The sequence below is a fragment of the Perna viridis genome, chromosome 3, assembly GCF_037379345.1.
Source record: "Perna viridis isolate PV_CMFRI_1.1 ecotype Kerala chromosome 3, ASM3737934v1, whole genome shotgun sequence".
Classification (NCBI taxonomy): Eukaryota; Metazoa; Mollusca; class Bivalvia; order Mytilida; family Mytilidae; genus Perna; species Perna viridis.
Window position 1 is genome coordinate 40456123 of NC_142447.1, and position 18520 is coordinate 40474642.

Genomic DNA, 18520 nt, shown 5'->3' on the forward strand with positions numbered 1-18520 from the left:
ATGGTAGACTGTTAAATGATACGATGAAACGTATAAAGATATGTGGAAAATATAACAATAACAGTACCAATATGAATTTGAATATTTCTTTTATTACATATGCATTTAAATATACAAATTAACTTATTTAACATTTATTTAGCAGTGTTTCGTGAACACCTTCTTCGCGTTTTTACCCATTAAAATGCGCTTAATGTTTGATTTCAAACGAGAAATTAACGAAAATTTGAAAAGTAACACATTCATTTATCAACTATACCATCAAAAAGCTAACGACTTCTCGTTTTGTTTCGTCAGTTTTACATTGTGTCATCTATTTACGGAAATAGTACCTTCAAGGTCTTCAGTTTTCTTTTATCACCATAAACTTGCCAAACTATATGAAAAGAGCATCTCCACCATAGTAACATTTATTCTTCATTTTATCGAGATTACCTACCATAGAATACTAGATTATAAACTTGAGTTTAAGGCAGTTCATTTTTGTTTGACCTTACACTAAAAAGGGCGATTAAAGTCTTAAAAAACTAGTTATCCTCACCGCACACATGCCCCTGTGCACAGTCAAGAGATATCGGTCATTTTGTTATTTTATTTTATTTTTATTCTGAAAAAGTGTCATCGTACTGTTACCACGGATTTTAATTACTTGTGTTGTTTGGTGGGGACATTTCTGGGCTTATTTAAAGGTGTGTTTACACCTGTTGAAGATGTCTTGGTCATCCCTGAAAGTATTTACTATTTTGTATTTACGCTGGTGCATTTGTTGCGTTTCAACATATCCATTCTTTTTCTATTGTGTAGAAGAAATACTGTTTTGGACAAAAGAATTATAATTATATATAATGATAACATATTGTTGCACTGCAATACTCCTACTAACAATATATTAATTAACTCAACCACGGAGATTATATGGACGAGATGTATTTGTCAGGAAGAAAACTTGTTGAGATAATTATAACTTGCAGTGGAACGTTATAAGCTTACGCTAATTTTTACAAAACATCTACAGAAATATAAATTGCCTAGCTATATCTTAACAGCCATACTATATTAAGACGTTAGTATAAATCATGGCTAATGAAATCTACGACATTTATTACATGTGTGTTAAATCAAAAGGTTAGTTCAAAATTTATAATCTCCGATATTTGTTTTGTCTTGTGATTTTTTAATATATTTGTGCTTCTTCTGTTTACTATCCCTGTAGTCTTTTACTATTTTGGCAACTTCTTCTACTGGTGGAACCAAAATAGCAAATGCTGCAGCGATCATGACCCACACCTGGCACACTGTTACCCATGTGTTATATTGACTGGATGACAGGATGTCCATTGTCAAAACACTAGACGGTATCACGATGCCGAACACACATAAACTAAACAAACCACCAAAAATAGCAAGGAAGCGGGCATTCCGGAAGATTTTGACCATGTGCTTTGTTGTTACTGCTTCATCTTCTCCTACATGAATGCGAACTAATTCGTCATGGTAAAGTCTCCTCCATGGGCTCAGTGGATTGTCAATTGACATAGTTCTATCCCATATCTTCTCAGCATCCTTGGCTGATTTAATGTTATTAGTACAAAGGGAGACTATCACTGTTAGGCTTACACTTACAGTTACACCAGATATCATACCACCAAGTAAACTGTAATCTTTAGATGAATTTACTAAAAAGTCACGTAGACCTGTCTCGTAAACTAATTCAGTTACAACTAACAATCCCACAAAATAACATATACCTCCACATACACTACCTGAAAATATAAAACATTTTAAAGAGTACTAATTTTACTAAAAGATGATCATCCACTTATTTTGTCGACACTCACAGAATTCTACAAATGTGAATATGTTGACACGCATAAGAATCCCAGCACTTGAATCTGTTCACACCTAAGAAGAAAAGCTATTACTATTTGAACCTTGGCTATGGGATAAATGTTGTGTTTATGGACAGTTTATCATAGACGTTTAGTATTAACCATAAACAAGAATGTGATATTTTACTAACATTCGCCATTTCATTAATATGTAACTTCGGTCTGAATACTCTTCTGATTCTCCCAATTAAAACGGTACAGATACATGTACATAGTACATAAAAACAAAATCAAGCACATAAGTGCGACCCCTCATTTCACAGGAATTATGAACGGCTAATCAATATCATATTTCTAGGAATGCAAAACTTTGCAAAATTTAAAAAAAAGAAAAAGAAAACGAAAGAAAAAAAAGTAAAAAAAGAAAAAGAAAAAAAAGAAAAAACGAAGATATAAAATTTATACTCGCATTTTATATTTGAGAGTTACTTCGGAACCTGGTGTCCTTGTTGTCACAGGAAGGAATTAACAATATACAGGCATCAAGAAGTAGGATTTATTGCGTTAATATAACTTACTTTTATTATAAGTCTTTGTGTCAGTTTTGTGATTAATCAAAACGTTAAAAAGTCAATCATATATACATATAGGGTTTGGACGTATATGGAAACAAACAAAATAAAAAAGGAAATGTTTTGTCAATTGCGGTTGTTTCTAATTTCCCGGTTTTCGCCTTGATTTTGCCTTTTCATTCTTTTGACTACATGTATTCCTTCAGTCTTTTGCTTTGAGTTTTTCGGTTCGATATTTTTGTTATTACCTTTTTATAGTGAGAATCACAAGTGAAAGGGTAGATAATTGTAATTATATAAACTATTTTTGTCGAAGATTTATATAAAGCGTCAACGGACTATAATAAAGTACATGAATCTAGACTTATAATGAAATAATATTAGTGTATAGTATTTAACATTTGCCAATTAAACGTATTTACATAAAACAAGCCTTAGATCCTATTTTGAACATGAAGGTGTGGATTTAAAATCAAAGTGCTGAAGCACTGAGTCAAGGAAGACCTCAAGTAATAAAAAATATTCATGTAACCAAATTGTAAGCAAAATAAACCGATCAAAACTTAGTCTTTAAAGAATAACCATTTGTTTTAACGCAGTGTATATTTATACAGTCCGTTTATCGATATATATTTTTTGATCTTCTTTTGTATTATTGCTTTTGGTACGTTGATGCCCTCGAATTTCCTAATACTTAAATCAGCATTTCTTACAAAATATGAATTCCTCTGAGAATTATTGACTATCAATATCCGATGAATTTTCAAAGTAAAATTGGACCCACACCTTGAAATTTCGGTTTGGAGATGCATGAAGTAGAAATGAATCCTGCAGACTGGAGGAAGTTGAACAAAGGCCCAATCTCAAGGGAGAAATGAGCAAAATACTTTTCCTTGCTTGTGCTCACTTTGATGTAGATTTGTTTGGAATAAATTAAAATTAAAATTTGTCTTTGTCATTGTTGTCTAGATTAGGCTATGGTATGTACAATAAATAATTACATTTTTCTAGGATTTTTTCAGTTCAAACAAGGATAAAAACTCTTGTTGTAAAAATTACTATGTACATGTAGTTTAAAGATCATTAACCTGAAAAAAAATTTGTAGTCATAGATTTGAGCAATTAAAGATTCCAATTAAGTTGGAAAGTCAATGTATGTGGTGAATACAGGGAATATGTCTTCATCACGCATGCACTTTGAGTATAAATCCATCTTTTTTTCTCTCCAAAACAAAAGTTACCAGTGAACCCATACCTCACGAGTACCACTTTTTTATGATGAATCACTATTTGCTGAGTGTTTTATACCTGTCTGCCTTCAATAATGTATGTGCATTTCTTTCACTTTTTTTCTGCATAATTGTTTCACAAATATGTATAAGATTACAATTCAAGTAACTCGTACTTGTTTTGCAAATATATAAGTGCTAATGTTTTTTTATTGAGAGATGTTGGCATATACATTTACAGCTGCTTCATGCTACACATACATGTACCAGACTTGAGAATCATGAACTTTTTTTCATGCTTAAGTAGTGTCCCAGCACATAAATGGTCTATTTTACTTTTGCTTTCTTCCCACTTCATCTAGTGAAACTTCTAAGTGATAACCACTGAAAAGAAATCAAGGGAAAAAAATTGTAACAGTGTCTGATACATGCAAAATGTTACAATGTAAATTCATGAAAATATACATGTATTTTAACCATATGATATGGAGAAACCTCCTATTGTTGGGAAATATTGTAACATGTACATATAATTTCGTGCAAATCAGACAAAAATAAAGGTTGGGTGGTTATAACTGTATCAGGTTTTTACTGTTTGTTAAACCACCTGGTCAATATTCCCATAGTGATCAATACTGGTAGATTGAAAATTTGCAAACAATATTTCTGTCATTATTCATAGTTTTTGTCCTACATTAAAAATGTTAATACAGTATATATCTACTATATTTCAGTGTTTTAAGGTTTTATTCTTTTAAAATCTCTATCAGCTGTATTAATTAAGAAAAAAAATAAACATCTATTTCTCTAAAATAATTCAAATTTATCTGAAATAAAATAACAAACTTTACAAAAATGTACAGTGTACTTCATGAGCACATCTTTGTTTCAATAACTATTAATAACAGGTAACATACATGTAAGTAAGAGTAGAACAGGTTACTTTTCACCTGTAATTGTTAAAACAACATGTTTTTTTTTGGTGTTTCTGCAGCTTTTAGTCCAGGTGATCAAAATTCATGAAACCAATTATAACTCAAAATGACCGGAAGTTATGATGCCATATTGGCCCTGGTTTGATCCATATTGACCCCCTTTTTTCATATCAGCCCCGTATAGATGCCCGGTTTGAATTCATATAATTAGTCAGTTTTTGACATTTTTTAACGTATTTTGGGTAGTTGGTTAATAATATAGGTTAATAAATATGTAATTTCATATCGGTCCTGTTATAGGTTTGAGGTCTGTCATATTGGTCGAGGCGGTCGCATTGGTCCCAAGGCATCGCCGAAGGCCAATATGGCTGTCGAGGCCAATATGATTGACCGAAACCTATAACAGGGCCAATATGAAATTACATATTTATTGACAATTTTATTAACCAACTCACCTAGTTGATTTGTAGAACAGTTGTTTTCTTGTTTTTTAACAAGAATATGTACGTTTATTTGCATTTATAAGTCTTAAATATCCTTTTTGTATAAAATGGAAGATTTTTTTTTTGTGTTTCTGCAACTTTTAGTCCTGGTGATCACAATTCATGAAATCCAATTTTAGCTCAAAATGTCGGTTTCAAACGACCAGAAGTTATGATGCCGTTTTGGTCCTGGTTTCACCCATATTGGTCCCGTATATATACCCGGTTTGAATTCATATCAAAATGGTCACTTTTTTGACATATTTTCACATATTTTGGGTAGTTGGTTAATAAAGGGTACTTGAAATGGGTTTTGGGGTGTGATATAGGATATGCCATATAGGTCTTTGGGTGTGATTTAGAGAATGCGATATACGTCCTATACAGTATGCGGTATAGGTCTAGGCGTGTGATATAAGGTATGCAATATATGTCTGTGGGTGTGATATATAGGGTAATTGAAATAAGTTTAGGGGTGTGCGATAGAAGTCTAGGGGTGTGATATACAGAATGCAATAAAGGTCTAGGTGTGTGATATAGAATGCAATATAGGTCAAGGGGTGTGATATAGAATGCATTATAGGTCTAGGGGTGTGATATACAGTATGAGATATGTCTAGGAGTGTGATATACGAGGGGCCTGATGGGGGGTCTCATCACGATTCACAAGTTGATTTTTTGTCAATCACGATACACAGAAAATAAATTTCCATGATCACGGATCACGAAAATATAAAAAGAGTATCCCCAATCAATCTCGATAATAGAGATTCAGAAGCTGGTTGTTTGTGTTGTAGATTGGTTCAATTTAGCTACAATCAAATGCATTACTGGCTCATTACTTATTCATGTTTCGAATTCTCCCAGGTTCTGATTGCACTTTTAAAACTATCGCGCCACTTCAACTTTTTAAGCCAAGAAAGACAACTCAATGGAACTCTTTATTTCCGTAATATTAAGGAACAAAAATCACGAGAACGAAATATATGTCTCAATCACGAAGAACGAACATAAAACTCCAATGAAAACGATTTACGAACAATGCTGTCATCACGAATCACGAAAAATAAGTCTGTTGAAAAACGGATCACGATAGCGAAAATGCGCCGATCATGAAGAACGAAAATAACCCATCAGGCCCCTCATATACGGTATGTGATACAGGTCTAAGGGTGTGATATAGGGTATGCAATATAGGTCTATGGTCGGTGTGGAAGTTTGGATTTTAGGAACATGTACATGTACAAGTGTATGTGTAATGTCACGGTTCATGTCTCCACTCGCATGCCCAGGATATTTCTTTATTTCACTGGATACCCCTCCTTTTTGATAGTTCAAGATTACCTACTGAATGTGATAAATATACCACATGACTTCCTTTCATCCTTACCGTTGAAACATTTATGTCTCTGCTTTGAAATCATAATAATTAACAATTCTGTTTATTTTCTATTTTAAATACTTCTTTGTTTGTTACATATATGCACATGTGTGTTTACCATTTTATATTGTACATGTATATGTAGTAATTAACATATATGTACACAGTGCTTGCATTTTATGTACAGAAGTTAAATTCCAGGGATCAAATTAATCACACCTGAAATTTTCCAATAAAAGTAGGGGTGCCAACACCATGCACCCTCCCCTGGATCCGCAACTTTAATCTATACTTACTACACAAAAGGTTACATTGCAGCTCCGACAATCCGTCATTAGAAGCCCCCGACATCTTCATTAAAAGGGTCAGATCGAGAGAAATAAATTGGCAAATCTCGATTGAGCTTTCCTCCCTGCGAATGTTCGGGTCAATTAGACAAAATAGTCCAGCTCTCTGCGTCAAAATTTAAATAGTTAATATTATATAATCATTGAAATCTTGCAGTTCTACTCATATTAAATAGCCTTAATATCGCTACACGCCCATGTCTTATGTAAGGTAAACATCACATATTTGACATGGAGTATGATCGGCGGTAGAGCGATATCTTAATGTAAACTTTGCAAGGAGAATAACCAGCGGAGTGTTATTTTGGTAGTTATATGTTGAAATGTCTACCCTGGTTACGTAATGTGGTTGCCAACGATCTCTAAGTCAAGTTCAGTCAATAAATAGACTTCCTCGACAAAAAATTCACGTTAACATACCTGATATAACTCCTTTTCCTGTGCACTTTGGCCATGTAATGGTAAGAACCAAGGGACAAAGAAAAGCGCTTAGAAGTCCTTGCAAGGTAAATACTGCCCAGTTCAGATTTACACCACTATTTATGATAATTAATCCATATGGTATGATAGAAATGGTAACCCATATCATGCACCAACTCTTGTAGTGTAATAGCTGGTCTTCGTAGCGACGATAGCTTGAATTAAAAGAAAGGAATTACTTCAATATAACGGTGAACACTATATATATATATATATATATATATATATATATATATATATATATATATACGTCTCAGAATGTGACGACTCTATTCGCTACACTGCTCCATCGGATCAAATTGATACAGGGAAGATAACGTAAACTTATAGAAGGGTCTGAAAATTCCCAACGATGTTAGAACTGTCAAATATGCCAAGGAAATTTTTGGTCGTTCCCTCCGCGGGACTCGAACTCTTACCGTTGTGACATCTATGGCAACACCGCCTGCACAAAGTCCAGCGCCCTAGACCACTCGGGCAGCTAGGCTAGGGACTCGAACTCATACCGCTGTGACATCTATGGCAACACCGAGTGGTCTAGGGCGCTGGACTTTGTGCAGGCGGTGTTGCTATATGTGTCAAAGTGGTACGAGTTCGAGTTCCGCGGAGGGAACGACTAAACAATTTGCATCGAAAATTTGACAGTTCTAACATCGTTGGAAATTTGTCAGACCCTTACATGTCTATACATATATATATATATATATATATATATATATATATATATATATATATATATATATATATATATATAACGTCTTATAACGTCTCAGAATGTGACGACTCTATTTGCTACACTGCTCCATCGGATCAAATTGATACAGGGAAGATATATAAACGTATAGAAAGGTCTGAAAAATTCCCATATATATATATAGTAATTGTTTTGTTTTTTGTTTGTTATTTTTTATTTTTTTTTATTTTTGTATTTTGCTTTTTTTAATAACTTGAATAGTTCGTTGAAACTTTCCGTTTTACTCAGGAGTAAGAGAAGCTCTGATTAATAAATTTTTGATTAACCGACTTTGTAGTTATTAAGCTCATTTTTTGAAATTAAAACAAATTCAACGATAATTTCATCCCAAACTTTGAAGTTAAATTAAACATTTAGATTATTTTACATTTTTTTTTCTGAAACTATACATCTATGTTCCGTTTGCTGAACTCTTTATTTTGTTGTTACAGTTCAATGACTATTGTTGGTGCAGATCATGAAATTTGCAGTCTTAAAAATAATATCTAAAAGGCTCCCACTAAGATTTAAGATGCAATATATATTAAAGTACTTTAAACAAATCTACCAACCAAAAAACTAGTTAATACCATCAGTCTTTGTAGTATACAAGACGTGTAACAAAGAAAGATGGAAATATAAACATTGGGGAACAAAATCAGTCAACAAACTGAACTTGATCCTGAATCATAACACCTTTACTCGTTGCGACAATTCTAATGACAATTTTGTTCTCTACGAAAACTATTAACTAAAACAACATATGAATTACATGATCTAATTACCTTCCATGTATAGCACATTCGTAAGGTTTAGCATACCGTGCTGATGATAAACTACCTGCAATATCCTGGAAGCATAATTTACATGATGTAGCTATAGGACATCTACATATTCCAGTTTGATTCCTATTATCTGACCGTATTCTGTTATTCCTACATAACGGACATCTGGTTATATCGCTTTCGTCGCTGTAATGAAATACATGCAATATCAAATCACATTGATTTTTTAAAAGAGATTCTCATTTTATTTCATGTTCCCAGTATTTTTCCGTGGTATATTGGTTCGTGTTTGTCCTGCTCTTATCTTTAGATTTCATTCTAACTGTGATGCTATTTAATTTATCGTTGATTTAATTATTGAATTCTTATAAATGCTTTATCCAGTGGGGTCCGATAATGGTCATATTGGACCAGTCTTTTTCCTTTTGCCTAAAACTAACTTTTACACAAAAGACATACGTGTAAACTATTCTATCAACAACTGTTTTTGATTATGCATTAAAGTAGATAATACTTATTACACGGAACATTCTTTACTGGCGTTTTGCAAAATCATACGGATATATGTATTTTCAATTAAGTAATACTGTTTAAATGATGTAAAACTAATTTGTTTTCGGTGACCAATGTTTTTACATTAAAATTCTAAGTACTTTCATTTCAGGCTATCTTTGAGAAAAACTAGGAAAATTTATCTACTAGAAATATTAATTATGATCTACCTCAAGTAAAACATTTATAGTGATACTATTTTTCTATGGAGACCTTACGCATATTTTGTAGGATCATTTGCTGCAGTATGCAAAAGGAAGAATAAACGTTTTATTAAAATGGAGAAAGATACAAATTAAACATACTTGAAAGGATTTATATAGACCTTATAAATGTCATATACAATAATTGATGAGATGGCCATAACCTCTCCTGAGCCGGTGGACATCAACGACATAGTGACCATTGTAATCAGCATATAAGCTCCAGTCTCGCCCATTACAGTTTCCATGACATATGGGGTAATGAAACCTTTAAAAATGTAGTGACAAAACAGTATTAGACCATTAAAATCAAGTCAATTATCTATCGTGGTTACGCGATTTTAACATAGCCTGAGTTGAAATTTTACTACAATAATTGTTGATATTTTTTACACATCATTGATGATAAAAGCAACGAAAACTATGTAAAAGAATCAGAAACTTGTCAAAGGCTTGGAATTTCAATAAAAAGATTATCAATGTGATAAACATGTGTAATAATGTATTTGTACTAAATGTACTTTTATCTTTTAACATTGACGTCAGTTAGAATTTTTAGTCAAATATTTTTGTTGTTTTGTCTTATTTGTTTTTGTTGTTTTCATGTTTTAGTTAGAAGTACACAATACAACCACATACCTATGTAGTGTTCTCTATATTCACTGAGCTGAATGATATGAAAATTACCATGCTGACTCACCAGAATCAATATCTGCAGTACTTAAAAGGTTAGTCCCGTTCTGGTAACTCATTGAAAGATATATACTGGAAGATGCTATTGTTATCGTCAGGGGAATGGCAAACCATAAATAAGATGCAAGGAAAAATCCTGCAACTCCTTGAGCAGGTTTCGCTGCAATTCTACTCTGCCAATTAGCCTGATCACAGAAACTTAAAGACGTTGCCATGAGAAACAGAAGTACTCCGTAAATAATACCTCCACGAGACTGGAAAGTCATATATGAGTTATTGTAATTGCCTTCGGGTCCTTTTAGACATGTCATAGCTTCGTATACGTTCTCCTGTGATGTATATTTATCATCTGGTACTATATAAGTCACATGAACAATAAAAACGAGAACACTTACAAAAGTTAAGGCAGTAGTAAAGTATGAAATGTAGAAAGTAGTGCCTAGACCTCCAATTAAACAGTACGATCCAAATAGGAAGGCTAAAAGGAGTAAAATCATCTCATCCGACACATCATTGGCTAAAACATCTAGTGCTGCCTTTGCTGCCAATACCAACCCCATTAAAGTGACTAAATTAGCAATAAGAGCTATGCAACAGAATACAATATGAGCAGGTTTTCCATAACGAGCATAGATTATCTAAAAAGAAAAAAAATTAATAATTGGTGTATTTTTTCACGCATTCAAACAAAAGTGCATTTAATCTTTTAGAAATTATAACTAAAATGTTTCATAAGTCGAGAAATGAATATGTAGATTGCATGTAAGCAAGATTCATTTTCATAATACGCTTTGGGTTTTATGTTGGATAGATATCAGGCGTTTTTTGTATGCTTTGGTATTTTTTTAAAATTTTTTTTGGTATTTATTTATAAATAAATGTTTTGTTTTTGTTTCTGGTTGGATTTTATTTTTTCATTTGGCCATTTCCACCACGAACTCGAATTTGAAATCCTGTGAACGTCTCGATATTTTTTTTTGTTTTTTTTTTTAAGCAGAGAACGATTACTTTGTCGATGTACCTGCTTTTACTTCTAGTTTTAGTAGGAGTCCAAGTTGTTTTCTTTCATATTCGTGTGTATTGTTTAAGTGAAATAGGTTTTTGCGTAATTGGTGTTTTTTTCCACCAGGTTTCCCGGGTTCCTGTGTAAATTACATTCTGTTTCCTGTTCTAAACATAATCGTTTCCATGAATACATCAAACAAACACAAATTTACCTGTAGAAAAGTTTTCGCTCCAGGAGCTCTGCTTTTAAGTGTAAGAGACAGTAATGGAAATAGAAGAATATCTAACACAATGGCTAGGGCAAAAAATAATGACCCTCCAAGTCCTGTCTGTAAACAAGAATAAAAATGAAATGTTAGTCACAAATGAACTTCCGTGTCAAATGCCAGAATAAAAAGTCAGTACCAGACACTTTACAAATATTAACAGGAATTGATAAGACGCATTTATGACCAACATTACAAATGAATAACCAAAAAAGTAAAATTCACAACACAATTAATTACGTTATGCAAATGGGTTTTTCAATAGAGCACATGGTGTAAAAGTGATTTTGAGTGATAATATTATTTCATTTCTTTTTATTCATCAATACACTATACGGTACGATTTTGTAATGTAGTTATTATTTACCTTTGTCATAACAGTTGCACTCTGTAGAAAGTCAGCAGGCCATAACAATTGTGACGTAACTGTGACAGCAGTTAGACTAACAGTTACTTTACCGCCAGCGTCGAAGACTGTATCAAGACTGTTGGTATCCCGATATACGTATCGACGTACGGTTGAGTAGATAACACCAAGGGTAATAGATAGACCTCCGAATCCAAGGAACATTAGTAATAGGGCTTGGTACTTCTCTAACACGGGACTCAACCTTCATGAATAAAGCATTCTTCGATTTATACGTATAAAGTAAGGAAACTTTATGTTGTTTTTGTCTTATTTTGTTTTTGTTTTTTGTTTTGTTTTTTTATTTGTTAGGATAATGAAATTCGGGCCAAACTTTTGGTAATCAAAATCTATGACGAGTAATAATGTCAAAGAAGAAAAAAAACGAAGACCAGTATAATTAAGAATATCGAAGAGTAATTCGAAAACATACTAATTTGAAAAAAAACATTCCGATTAAAATTGCGTTAATTTTCGGTATCATTTTCATTTTGACTTATATTTTTGACCTTTGAAGACATAACTTTAATTACGTGGTGAATGCTTAATAACCCGCTGACCTAGTTTTGTTTTAGAATATAAATATAACCATGTATATTGAATAATTGATGACGTTGATGAGTGTCACTACATGTAAGATTTCATCCAAGAAAGAAATCACATTTCTTCTAAAATCAAATACTTGCTTTACCTTACTGCTGGTGGTTACAACCCCTAATTAAAGTTTAAAATGCCATTGAAATCGAATTTATTAACTACAGAAATAAAATGCAGCAAGTTTTCTATTTAGGAAAGTGGGGTAATATCATTCGTTAAACTATTGTACTAGCTTGTTAATAACTCCATATGTATGCACAAACCAATGCCGTTTTCTCCGGTAATGTTTTTATCATTTATGTACATAATCTTTGAAAATATTGGTCTCAAAAGATGCCATGTATATCTATACATTTGATTTATTTATGCCGATTTTGAAACAAAACCATATTCTATCTGTTACAATCTCATGTCTTAATTGTTATTTTAAAGTTCATTTAGCGTTTACTTATTCAGCTCTTTTCCACGCGCAACAATCTCTGTCCCGCAACCCTCCCTTACCCCCACCCCCCCCAAAAAGTTATAAAATTTCATTTATTTTTAGATAAAGTCCTCACAGCAGTAATCAATACGAATTTAATCTTTGACCTTAAAAACACTGACAGCCCGATTTCAGCGATTTCAGTCTGACTGGAAGTTAACCTATTATGCCGAGTAAGGATCTTAACGGTTTGTTAATGTAAAACTGTAAAAGGCGTGATTATTCATATGAATATCAATAAATTCAACTTCGTGATCATGTTTTCATGTTATCTACAATTATATGCTTCAACTTTTCGAAATAATTATTCAGGTAGATTATAAATGATATTACTGCGTTATTAACATTTTTTAATTTATTTAAATTTTGCATATCTAAAAATGTATATTAGGTCAACACATTGAAATGGATATGTTAGATGAACGAAGAACACAAACTTCAAAGCTGCATTTATCTGTCATTTTCGTAAATTTTTGTTTGTATTAAAATATGCCTTAATGTTGAATTATTTCTACTAAATAAATTGTACTTTTCCTGTATAATTTCATTTGATACCCACAAATAAAATTCATTAAATACATGAAATAGGTTATTGTCTTGCAAGACAAAAAATCGACCTAGATAAATTCGTATGCATGTAACATTCTCTGGAAAATTTCACACCTGCTTCTGTGGTCGAGATACGTTCTAAAGGCTCCTAACAAATCGTGTGAATTGGACCCTTTACCACCATTATTAATGAAATCATGTATTGAAAGTCATAACTGATATGGTTAATAAGTCTTTAAGGGAGAGCATCGTACCAGATGAATCCAAAAGTGCTATTGTGCGAACTCTTTTGAAAAAGCCCGGCCTCGACAAAAATGTAATGAAAAACTTGCCATTTGTGTCAAAAGTTTTAGAAAAAATCGTTGAAAATCGTTTTGAAAGTCACCTGTCATCGAAAAATCTTTATGAACCTGTTCATTTGAGCATACCACTCCACCGAAATAGATCTACTGCGTGTGCACCCATGACATTTACGAGGCACTTGATAGAAATTGTTGCGCTGTGCTAAACATGCTTGACCTATCGGCCGCGTTCGATGTGATCGATCACAATATTCTCCATCGACGCCTGGAACATTCTTTTGGAACAGCTCTTAGTTGGTTGAATGCGTATCTTAGAGACAGAACTCAGCGAATATCAATTGGTGCTACAATGATGAGATCGAACTTAAGTATGGCGTTCCCCAGGGATCTATTTAAGTCCATAACTATATTGTATATTCAAAGCCGATAGGTGAAATATGTAGACGACACAACATGTGTCATCACTGCTACGCCGATGATACACAAGTATGTCTAGTTGTACAACCGCTCGATAATTGGAACAACGTATCTGAGCGACTTGAATCTTGCCTTAACGATATAAGCATCTGAATGTATAGTAATATGCTAAAGCTGAATAAAGATAAGACCGAACTGATTATTTTCGCACCATAACATAAAGCCAAAGACCTTTCGAATTGTAGTCTTCGTTTTGGAGGAAACATCGTTAGTACTACTGATTGTGTTAAGAACTTAGGCGTCTACTTTGACAAAACACTCTCGATGACAAAAACAGATCAGTGCAATATCAAAATCTTGCTTTCATCAGATTCGCAATATTGGCCGTATTCGTCGGTACATCACAGAAGACGCATGTAAAACTCTTGTTTGCTCGATGATAACATCAAGACTTGATTACGGGAATGTACTTCTATATGGACTCCCAAGTGGTGAAATTAAAAATTAAAAATACCGCAGCTAGAGTTATTTTACGGAAAAGGAAATCAGATCATATCACCCAGTGCTGAAATCTCTCCATTAGCTCCCTGTCTCTTACCGTTGTCAATTAAAGTTGTAGCTGTATGTTTTCAAAGCTCGTACAGGCAAAGCTCCGTTTTACATTCAAGAACTGATTAAAATCTATAGATCGTTGAGATCGGGATCTCAATCTTTGTTGCCCCGTGCAGGTTCGGGTGTTAAAAGAATAGGCCTGCAGCAGCGCTAAGCTTGTCGTAAAAGGCGACTAAATAGTGCTCAGAACCCTAGCCGGGGGTTAGGGCGCTCTGCCCAAAGAGCAACTGGGATGTATGCCCCAGGCGGTGGAATGGGGCACCCCTGGCGTGTTACATGCTGGGGTTGTCAGGCTATAATACGGAAAACCTGAGCGCAAACCATAGTGGTGCACCGTGTTGAGAAAGAGGTCACGTTCCTTGCACGTTAAAGAACCCTACTGTGGTATTCTCCCGGAGTAGGAATCATAGGGCTCCGCCACAGGAGGCTAAATTGCCCGACCCTACCCATCTCTCCCTATTTCCAGTGGCAATCAAAATTTGTCGACCCCATTATCCTTGTGACCCATCCTTTTTTTTATCATTTCATGTTCATTTTATCATCCATTTCATGTTCATTGTCTGAATATAGCTGAAATATTGCTGCTCGGACGTTAAACCCCAACAAACATACAAAATCAATCTTTGTTAGAAATACCAACTACCCGAACAAAGTCATACGGTGAAAGACGATTTGATAAATCTGCTACCTTTCAATAGAACGCCTTGCCAAATGATATGCGGGACACTACAGTGAGTGTGGATGTTTTTAAAAAGCGACTAAAAACTCGTTCTTTTTAAGCAAGCATTTATGTGATAATTTGTATCTGTGGATTTGTGATATGACTTATATATATATGTTTTAGGTTTTTTTTTATTTTATTTTTTGGGGGAATGTTTCTAAATATTTATTACCATACTTGAATGTTTTTCATGCATGTTTTAAATTTGATTTTGGTTTATTTATTTTATATTCTTTTAATTTTGAATATCTTTTTATACTCTTTACAAATTCAATTCCAATCAATTAGTTTTTTCCCTTTGTCTCTTATTTTAGAAAAGCGAAAGTGGTTAGTCAACGGCAAGGGAGACCGTCGGACTCAAGCCGTAAAAGAAAAAAATCGGATATAAGGCAAGGATCCTTTTTGAAATTTATGTATTGTGATATAAATAATGTGTTACAAATATGGTCATTATTTATTTGAAAACTAGTCAAGAAATAAATGAAATGAAATGAAAGGAAGACACGTGCTTAGCTTACTCCAGCAATGCTAGAGGTTGTCTGGCCAGCTATTTTCTGACTTGGTGCCATCCTAACCTCTAGCATCTGACACGTTGAAAGCCACCGCAGATGTGAAATAGCTTAACATGTGTTTTAAAACATTTTAAGTCTTTTATTTACATAAAAGAAGTTTAACCTACCGGAAATCGAGCGATAAAAATCCTAAATATTTGTTTTCAAAATGACCAACAATTTTGAATTGGGTCCCTAATTTTACGTAGTACAATATATTTTCGACAAAAAGAACTCAAATTTGGAAATGGCAATTCGTTGGTTAATTTAATATTTTCGTTTCACAAATAAAAATTCGAAATTTTATCAACCGGATGTACCCATTCAAAGAGCTGAAAACCGAATGTGAAGTTAATTTAAACTTCTTTTACACAAGATGTCCAGGATTGCTGGATTTTCTCATCAAGTAGGTCATTTGTTTTTCTTCAGTTTAGTCACCTTCTTCTGTGTTAGGGTAAAAAATTGTATCAAATGTTTTAAATGGTAAATATTTTACTATAATTCTGAACGAGCGGGATGCAATATATGGCGCTCGGGAGTAGGAGGTTGTGGTAGGGAGGAAAAGTTTTCCAACCTCTTACGTTGTAGGAGTAGCATATTAACGAAAAAAATCTTACATGTTAATAAATGATTTTGCCATTACAATAAATATATTGCATATTAATGAACAAACTTACTTATTAATGAAAAAAGTCTTGCATTTCAAAAACCAAATCTTGCATTATAATAAATAATTTTACATTTCAACGAAAAAAATCTTACATATTAATAAAACGACTATTGTATTTCAGTAAGAAATCTTGCATTATAATAAAAATATCTTGCACAATAATGAAAAAATCTTGCACTTTAAGAAAAAAATCTTGCATTTTAAAGAAAAAATCTTGCATATTAATGAAAAAATCTTGCATATTAATGAAAAAAATCTTGCATATAAAGAAGAAAATGTTGAATAAAAATGGGAAAGTGATGTATTTTGCAACACATCACTTGCCATACTATTTGTCTGTCGAAAATATGTGTATTTTTATCCATCCGTTAATGTAGCGACTTTCACCGTCGACTTTATTAATCTGATTTATTCGATTTTTAATAATTACTACAGAATTTCGATCACAATATGAAAAGTCCGAAAGGTATCAAAGATCATGAAGGCGACGCTTTTGCATTTAGTAAGATAGTACTAGTTCCGATTTTTTGTGAGACGCCTCAATTTTGTTTGTTGATTCTCTCATTATATTTCATTCGTTCTTCTGTTTTATTTGAATAATGTGTTTGTTTTAGGCGACTCACCTGGACAACGTTCCGTTACCAAGCGATGTAATCTTGCACGATGAATTAGTTGCTTGTACTGTGTCCACCAAAAAAACAGCTAAAGCTAAAATCCGCATCTTTGTAAACGGAAAGCACTTGCAAATTAACAAACAACGTCAATGAAGTCGCTTTAGATTCTAGGTCAGAAAGCTTCTTTAACTACACGATTTAAAACATTGATAACTGAAGGTCATCGCTCCAAGCTATATAAAACTACGTCGAAATGGTATAAAAATGAAAACGGTAACGGTAAATAACTTCAATATCTCGTTAAATGATTGCGAACACATAGCTGCATTGATATGTTGTGCACAGGTATTCTAAAATTACATACATGTATATCAATGTGATATTGCACGTTTAACAAGAACGAATAGAAAGCCACGTTGCGTACTGAAGCGCATCAAACCATGAAAAAATGGAAATTTACCAAAACATTAATGAAATAGTTACTGGTCTGTATGGTACTGACATTGGTATCGTTGACGGTCAAGGTGAATTTATTAAAGTTTATATTTACTCTTTGAGTATGTATTCGGATGAATGATTATGGACATATTAAATAAGCAGTTTTCAAATTGAAGGAAGATCGGTTAGATTACAACCAAAATATGTCTCAAGAATATTTATATACAAGAGGTGTCTTATTCGGTTTTAAAATTTCAATTGTACACACATTAAACAGTCAATTCATTCATACTAATTGAAGAAAGAGCTGTTTATCGTTTACGTACAATTTATATAGTTGTTACTGTCCCTTGTTTAATGGTGATATTTGATTGTCTTAATTTCATTTTAAAGTCTATTTCGGATTCTTTTCCACTATTGACTTTTTATTACTTATTTATATCATGATTCTTCGTTCAATTGAATGGTATCGCCTTGTGTGAATTATTTTGAGTGGACCAGAATTTCACTCACTTATGTTTTTGTTTTATTTGTCATATTGATAGCGCTTCAGGTTTTTTTGTGTATGTTTTGTTTTTCGTATCTTCAGTTTTTTTTAAAATGTGATCTATTCTATTCGGTCTGTAGATCGTTCGGCTTTATATTTGGATTTTGACGTATATGAATTTTC

General features: G+C 33.0%; 1 protein-coding gene across 3 annotated transcripts; it reads right to left on the bottom strand.

Moving 5' to 3' along the window:
* Positions 1-72: 72 nt before the first annotated feature.
* LOC148622253 (uncharacterized) lies at positions 73-17757 on the bottom strand. Of its 3 annotated transcripts, XR_015920612.1 has the most exons (9): positions 17422-17757; positions 11860-12103; positions 11439-11555; positions 10229-10859; positions 9631-9796; positions 8774-8959; positions 7196-7410; positions 3892-4014; positions 1643-1763 (listed from the first exon to the last, which is right to left on the bottom strand). XR_015920612.1 is itself a non-coding variant. In XM_088571960.1 (8 exons), exons 1-8 carry the CDS (start codon positions 17517-17519, stop codon positions 1132-1134), a joined length of 2289 nt encoding a protein of 762 aa, XP_088428086.1. In that variant the 5' UTR covers positions 17520-17757; the 3' UTR covers positions 73-1131. The 3 variants fall into 3 exon arrangements, 2 of the variants coding, with proteins under 2 accessions (XP_088428086.1, XP_088428087.1); XM_088571960.1 differs by lacking the exon at positions 3892-4014 and having other exon boundaries at positions 73-1763; XM_088571961.1 differs by lacking the exon at positions 1643-1763 and having other exon boundaries at positions 1771-4014.
* Positions 17758-18520: the final 763 nt, after the last annotated feature.